The sequence below is a fragment of the Nicotiana tabacum genome, chromosome 2 (genome assembly GCF_000715075.1).
Source record: "Nicotiana tabacum cultivar K326 chromosome 2, ASM71507v2, whole genome shotgun sequence".
Taxonomy (NCBI): domain Eukaryota; kingdom Viridiplantae; phylum Streptophyta; class Magnoliopsida; order Solanales; family Solanaceae; genus Nicotiana; species Nicotiana tabacum.
Genome location: NC_134081.1, coordinates 61,669,679 through 61,677,741, shown reverse-complemented (window position 1 = coordinate 61,677,741; position 8,063 = coordinate 61,669,679). Strand labels below are relative to the sequence as shown.

General features: G+C 36.3%; 1 protein-coding gene across 1 annotated transcript; it reads left to right on the top strand.

Moving 5' to 3' along the window:
* Positions 1-276: 276 nt before the first annotated feature.
* Positions 277-6,796, top strand: LOC107776720 (ribonuclease 2-like). The gene is made up of 9 exons (XM_016596633.2): positions 277-759; positions 1,437-1,465; positions 1,559-1,632; positions 2,435-2,536; positions 2,650-2,653; positions 3,519-3,610; positions 4,213-4,374; positions 5,169-5,253; positions 6,520-6,796. Exons 1-9 carry the CDS (start codon positions 512-514, stop codon positions 6,552-6,554), a joined length of 831 nt encoding a protein of 276 aa, XP_016452119.1. The 5' UTR covers positions 277-511; the 3' UTR covers positions 6,555-6,796.
* The last annotated feature ends 1,267 nt before the right edge of the window (positions 6,797-8,063 follow it).

The following is an 8,063-nucleotide window of genomic DNA, read 5'->3' as shown; positions in this document are numbered from 1 at the left end:
CTTCATTTCTTCTATAAATAGAGGAGATTTGAGTTCATTATGTACATCAGTTTGAAATTGAATAATATATCAATTTCTCTCTATATTTGTTTTTGATTTATTACTTTACCATCTTTATTTATAACAGGAATTTCTTATTTGTGAAATTTATAATGATTATATTGGGAAAGAAATAATATTAAACTAATGATGAAAAGTTTCACGTCATACATAAGTTAAAATCATGAAACCGAAAGAGTACTAAATGCTCATCAAACAGGAACGTAAAGATTCTTCAAGTCCGTCAGCAAATTAAAAGTGCCAAGTTCTACTTTGTCCGTTAACTAATCCTCACGCCATTTATCTTCTTCTTTTTTCTTTTTTGTTCACAATAATAATCCAAAACTGCCGTCTGCCACCAGCCTTCTCCCTTATTTATAAAAAAACTGTTTCACAACTCATGGGAACGAAACCCAAAAAAAGAAAAAGAAAACTGAAAAACTATTGGGAATAGAACAGTAGTGGTAGAGCCATGACTTTCCTTCCCGTCCACGCTATTGTGAATCTACGAATGCTATTTCTGTTGATCGGAGCATGTTGTATTCTGGTTGGAGTCAACGGTGGATGGGATGAGGAAGTAGGATTACTGAGAAGAGGACGCGGCGGCGCAGGAGGAGGATATCAGCGAGAGTTCGATTACTTCAAGCTATCTCTCCAATGGCCAGGCACGTATTGCCGAAGAACTCGCCGTTGTTGTTCTTCCAACGCCTGTTGCAGCCGGTACATCTCCTTTTTCTTATTCTTTTTTGTTTTTTTGTGGAAAATTTGGCTTGTAGTCCCTCAAATATGGACAATTTCTAATTTTGGTCTCTGTTTAGTTGATACGTGCACCTTTGATCCCTCTGCACTTGAATCTTCACAAATGTAACAAATTTGCTAAACCATCTGAATACTGATGCGAGGGTAATATAGTTCTAAAAATAGTCTAATATTACTTATTCATATACGAAAGGACCAAATACACATGTTTTAGTTAATTGAAGGTTAAATGTACTTATTCAATGCAATTACCCCTATATGATATGCTTCTTTATGTGCCTTTTTTTTTTTTTCCTCTTTTTTTTTTGGTTAGGATTAAATTAAAATATGGTCCAAATGGTGCTAAATGGATATTGAAGATTCATATGACAGACTTCAATTAGTTTGTGATTGAGGCTTAGTTGTTGTGGTTGTCGTTAGATTAAAGTTTATGGGCCTCCATGACTTTGGTCTAATGGCTACTGAACCAAATCTAGTACTACTACTATCTTTTAAGTGGAGAAGCACAAAGTGGATCAATTATTTTTTGAGTATTATAGCAAGAAAAAGAATAAGAAATTTAGATATATTTGTTTGCGACAATTTCATTATATAACATGCGTTATGGGAGCTTACTTGTGATTTTTGTATTTTTGCAGCTCGAACTCGCCACCTGTATTCACAATTCGTAAGTCCTACTCCATTTCAGAAGGGTGTGTAATTAATTTTGTATGTGATGAAAAGTGAAAGATAGAATTGAATAAGGTTTCTTGTGCTATAGATGGACTTTGGACAGAGTACAATGATGGAACTTGGCCTGCCTGCTGTTCCGGTAAAGCATTTGATGAGAGAGAGGTATGTTTGCTTATTGTGTTTTCTTGCCTTTTTTCTATGAGAGAGCAGCCTGGAATGTGATAATTGATTGGTGGAACTACTTGCATTGCTTGTGAACAGTTTATAACTGGAATGCCAATGTCTTCTGATGACACGACTAAATCCACAAGAGTTCATGGAGATTTTTTTTTCTTTTTACTGTGAATACAGTGGTGTCCGGGTAGAAATCGCCTAGCTTTTTTTTGGCCTCTACTGGGATTCAAAACTTTGTTCCCCGTGATCCTCATTCTAGTTATCACTAGGCCACATCCTTGGGTGCAGCTTTTTACAAAGATCAAGCACTCAAGAATGGATTCCCAAATCTTCACCTTCATATTGAGCAGTTCTTTTGTGTGAACACTTACACGTTTGTCTATTTGCTATCTTAACTTTTAATCATGAAGTTTGCATTATAAGACCTTTTGGCTGCTTAATTTTTCAGATCTAAATTCTGTTATATAATTTGCACATATTTGTAACGTAGACTATGGCTGTGAGATTGCGTCAAGGTGCCAATTATTTATGCAAATACAGATAGAGAGTTAAGCCATCAAACATCTTTTGCTGTAAATTGGATTCAAGCGATTTTATTTCATATTAGTGCTGCAAGCTTCTGCGAACTTTGTTGGTTAGCTAGGATATTTGCAAACTCCACTATGAGGTCATTGAGAAGCTTAGTTAATCTCAGTGGTGCTTCCCTTTTTTCCATTTCATACATATGCTTACTCCTCATCACCGAGGTCAAATTTTTTTTTTTGAGCCAAAGTACTATTTGTCATCTCAGATTTCAACACTGCTCGAGCCCTTGAGGAAGTATTGGCCTTCTTTAAGTTGTGGTTCCCCCAGATCTTGCCATCACAGAAAAGGATCATTCTGGGCACATGAGGTGGTTTCACTGTTGTCTTTACTCATTGATTGTTTGATTTCGATACAATTTAAGGAACTGACACATCCTCCTTGCATTTCCTCTATGCTGACTCTGGAGATACTCAATCACAGTGGGGTAATTACCTTGCCTTATTCTATTTTTTATGTTAAATTAATCTTGCAAGCTTCCTATTTCTTAGAACTTAATTGAGAAGCAAGGTTTATATGTACATCAAGGAGCCAGTGATGTAAAAACTTAGAAAGTAATTTGACTGTTGACATGTCTTAATAAATTAAGTGTAGCTTCCTTCTTCTTCTTGGATGCTGATAAGTGATTAGGCATGTACTTCCTCTTGTACAGTAAATTTATTTATTTATTATTCTTCTAAAACTGAGGTAGAAGGTTTTATTTCCTTCTGCTTTTGTCATGGAATCAATGAGATGTCTTCACTCTTGTGTGCGCTTAAGCCTGTGCACATCATCAATATTCTGTAATCTCCCTTTGGTATGACGATGTTGTGCCAACAAAGGGCTAAAAGACACATTTTTGTTCTTGGGGAGAATTAATCCCTCTAAGTTACACTGAGAATCCCGCCCCTACTCCCAGTGGTTGTTATATTGCTTTGCAGTGCGATGTGTAAAAGAACTCATGTTCGTTCTTTTAACAAATACCTCATAGTATTATGATGGGGTGTACATCTTCTGGTTATCAAACAAAACACCTGGTTTTCAATAGGGAGTTATATGGAGACAGGGCCTTTTTTCACTACAAAATCCAACCTGATTATAGTACAGAAGGTCTGGTATACTTGTATGCAACAACAACAACAACAACAACAATAACATACCCAGTGTAATCCCACAAGTAGGGTCTGGGAGGGTAGTGTGTACGGACCTTACCCCTACTTGTATGCGCTTTAAATATTTTATCGGGACAAAAGCCAGATAGGATATTCTTTAAGTATCATTTGTGACTATATTTTCATGTTTATTGATTGCAGAAAAACATGGGACATGTGCTTATCCAGTTGTCCATGATGAATATGAGTTCTTTTTGACTACGTTGAATGTTTACTTCAAGTATAATGTTACAGTAAGTGACTTTTCATGCTATACCTTGGAAGAGTAAAATACCTTTTTTTCTTAGAAATTTTATGTCCTTTTCTTGTTGTTGCTTGTACAGTTTTGTAGTTTTTGTTTTTATCTTTTTGTGCTTGGGTATTTTCATTCTATGAAATTTTTTGATGACCTCAAATAGTGAAGAAGTTGTTGCATCTTGAATAATATGATTATATCTCAAAACTTTCTCCTGGGTGTTTATTAATACCTAGTTCCCCTTGATGCAAAATATACCAAGAGGAAATCAGTTGCAACTCGGTAATCAACAGAGGATATTTTTTTTGTTTGGGGTGGGTTGGGGGGGTGGGGGGTGGGGGGATATCAATTAATCAACTGTATCAAAACATTCTTGATATTGTTTATGCACTAAAAACTATTTTTATATAGATATCAATTTATCCATGTGAAAATGGTTCTCTTGTTGATACAGTTTCATTTTGTTTTCAGTTGAATATTAACAAGTTTTTCTTCAATGTCAGTCGACTAACCATATAGTGGTTATGCACAACAATTGGATATGAATAGTAATTACTCCTGGTACTTGACTAACATTAATGCATTCAAACACAACGCCAGGAAGTTCTGCTTGAAGCTGGATATGTACCATCAGATTCCGATAAGTATCCATTAGGAGGCATCATTTCATCAATTGAAAATGCTTTCCATGCAACCCCAGAGTTAACATGCTCAGGCGATGCCCTGGAGGAACTTCGTATATGCTTCTATAAGAATTTTGAGGTTCGTCGTCTCTCTAATTCTCTAACAGATACTGGAATGGATGCTTTATGACTCACATTTACTGTAATGTAATGATGATGTTGACAGCATAAAATGAAAAATTTCAGATACTATGTTGCGTCTGTAGAACTCTTTGCCAGTGCCTGTTCAAAGAAAAAGGAAAAAAAGAAATCTTTGTCAGCATCAACGAAGTACCTTTCATTCTGTTAACTTCCTTGCCATCCAGGATAGTCTCACTCTCACCAGTAGATATCGCACAACCATAATGCAGAAAAGTTCATGACTTGATCGTTAAGAACCAGTTTTCTTGTTCATATGTAGAGGGCTACTAAGGTCTTGCATGTCACCGAAAAGCCAACTGATGAGAAAACAAACAGAAGACAATGACCGATCTTCTTTTATCATCTAGTACCCCCTCGTCGTCACTTTATTCAATATCCTATATGTTAAGAACAGTGGGGTTAGGAAGAATACAGGCTTTGTTTCGGTATTCTGATTTCATGCATTTAATTTGTATTTTGAAGGGGAGCCTTGGAGCAACGGTAAAGTTGTCTCCGTGTGACCTTTAGGTCACGGGTTCGAGCCGTGGAATCAGCCACTGATGTTTAGGGTAGGCTGTCTACATTACACCCCATTGTGGTGCGGCCCTTCCCCGGACCCTGCGTAAATACGGGATGCTTCATGCACCGGGCTGCCCTTTAATTTGTATTTTATTTTGAATCTCTATTATTAGCAAACTGTCATTCCATAATCTTCCCTACTAATATGTGATTCAATCCCTGTCCTTTCTACAGCCTCGTGACTGTGCACGTGATACTAGCACCTTATCAAGAGGGTCATGTCCTCAGTATGTCAGCTTGCCAGCCCAAGGATCATGGGGTAAGTTCTCTTTTTGTTAGCCATTCTTACCATTGTTCCAAGTACCATACATAAGAAAAATATGACATGGTAAATGATGTACGTACTGAGTTAAGTGCAGCGGATAATGGATTAGCTCCCTCCTCTCTGATTGCCCTATGTTGGAATAGGTGTGAATACACCTAGGCATTAATGGCATAGTTCACTTTCATGTGAAACAATGGCCCTCATTTTGTTTTGAAATAAGAACATGCCCAATAGTAGGATGCCTCTTTCCTGTAAATATTTTTATGCATACTTTTTGGTTGGTTGGCACAATAAACAATTTTTTAAAATGGAATATATTCAAAAATATATTCAAAAATTGTGTTGCATTACTAGTTACATGAAGTGAAGCAGTTGTAAGCAACTTTTATATACAAGGAGCAATGAAATGCCTGTACTTGTGAAATTTCAATTCTTTCATAAATCATACACGAGTGCGCGGATGATGAATTAATCTGTCTTCGACTAACCAGGCCTATAAACATTTTTTATGACAGTGAACCAAACAAAGAAAAGGAAAATTGTGAAAATTGACCCCTTAACATACTCTAGAAATCAACTCAAATTTAGAAAATTATTTGTCTCCTTACACATCTGCGCATGTATTTGGTGGGTATTTGCAGATTCTTTACTTGTGATATCTCAGATCAATAGGAGACACTATCATTAAATTAGTAAATAAACGTAACACATTAATTTCTTGTTTCATCTCATTTGTTTCCTTTTTGGCTTTTGATCGCATAATTCATTTTCATGTCAGTTTTGAGCTCTCCGAGAAGGTTTTCTCTTGCAACTTAGGGAGATAATAAGCATTCTGCTTGGATCAGCTTAAAGCTTTGGTTTCCCGTCTACTTGCTACTAATTTGTCTCTACTCTCTCCATAAAGTAGCTGAACATGCTTACTTGCTTTCACAAAAGCTCAACTAAAGAATATTTCAGGATAATTGGCTTACATTAGTGCAGTTCTTAGTGTTTCCACCATGAGACTGAATGACCAGGACCAGGCAAGGAATGTGAAAGTTGGTGTGCCACACCTGTTTGCACTTTGGACAAATGTGTGTATATATATATGTGTGTAATACTGTCTGTCCTGTGGCTTTTTATGTATCCACTATCCATTGTCATAGTGCATTCTCAATCTTCCTTTTTGTTCATTCGCTAGGTCGGAGTACTATAGAGATATTTACCTGCCATGATAGGGACATAGTGGAGCCTCATTGTGATAAGTTTTTTGTTTTACAGAGATTAGAAGCAGCAATACAACAGCAGCTTCTTAGTCTACAGAATAGTCTCTGGTTGGTTCAGCTAATTTGACAAGGATTCCAAATGACCTTGGTTTGTTACTCTGCGGTGAAGCTTAGTGACAATACAAGTTTCTGCTTGGGATAGATTAATACTTTAAAACATGCAATTGTACAAGTGGATGAATAATATTTGCTTGTTAACTTTCCAGTCTATAATCAATGTAACTTTAAGCAGATTAATATGTTCCCTTTTATGCTATTCCAGTTTACTAAAATAACTTTTCTACATGGTTTATCTTTGCTTTTGCATAAATATAAAGAACAGTTTGTGGAATTTTGCTAATTTCAGTATTTACCAATTATACCACTAAGTGTTAGTCCATTGGTTCCCTTCTAGGAAAGTGAGTTTGGGGTGTTTAGAGTACCTTGAAGCTATGGTCATTTCAATTTTTCATACAAACCAACGGTCATTTCATGTCAATTCACTGCCCAAGCATGTAATAGGGCAGGCTGGAGGTGATGTTTCAGTTCAGAAGCAAACAAAGCACGAGCTACGAGTCACCAAACGGTGCGGTGCGGTTGCGGGGAATAAATCCTCAAAATTTTTAACCCGTCCCACCCCGCATAGCATTTGTATCCTCATTCACCCGCTCCACACCAATACCCGTGGGCCGTGTCCACCTGCCCTGCCCCGCATAATTTATTTTTCTTTTCATTTTGCTAGTTTTTTTTTATTAATCTTTTTGCTGGATTTTTAATTTCATCAACCAAAAAATTGAATGTTCTTTTGTTGCTCATGTACTGAATTGTTCAACTAGAATTGAGGATTCCCTCATCCAGTATGAAAATGAGCGAGTCAGAATGAGAATGCTAAAAATGACAAAAAGACCATAACGCTATGCCGATGATATTGGAATTTGGAAACAAATATGGGAACAAGTGACTTCAAACTTCTATAATTCTGGTTGGTTGCTACTATGTTGTATGCTTTCAGTATAAATTTAGGATTAGTTGTATAATTTTTCTAGTGACAAAAATTAAAATAGTGATTTTTGTGTTACAGACCTTCACTAAGTGATTTTTAAGTGGCAAAATGTTAATAATCTTATTCATAAAAATATTTGTCAACTATATTTTATATCTCTTTAAATGTCTAACTTTTTTTTTTTTTTAATTTCTTTCAAAATATCTACCTTAATTAACATTTCACTAAATGGTTAATTTGAAAAAAGAAGCTATAAATGATTTATTTTTGTTTTTATGAATATCAAAATATAAACAGATATTATGGTCATTAAGGTTTGTCACAGACCTTGCTCATGTCTTACTGGATAATTTTTAGAATAATACAATAGGCCAAAACCAGAAAACTTGTGTAACCGCGTAAACCCGCATACACCCGCAATCCGCCCCGCACCGCATCAATCTTTTAAAAGATTATCTCAACTCACCCTGCACCCACCCCTCACCTCATAGCTTTAAACCCGCACCGCCCTACATAGCCTTAAACATGCCTCGCACCGCCACGCTTGCCATCCCTAC

Excerpts from the sequence above, each read along its gene's own strand:
- LOC107776720 (XM_016596633.2), top strand. The coding sequence starts at position 512 with ATGACTTTCCTTCCCGTCCACGCTATTGTGAATCTACGAATGCTATTT. Across the intron at positions 1,633-2,434 it reads AAGCATTTGATGAGAGAGAG|ATTTCAACACTGCTCGAGCC; the intron begins GTATGTTTGCTT and ends TTGTCATCTCAG. Across the intron at positions 3,611-4,212 it reads ACTTCAAGTATAATGTTACA|GAAGTTCTGCTTGAAGCTGG; the intron begins GTAAGTGACTTT and ends ACACAACGCCAG.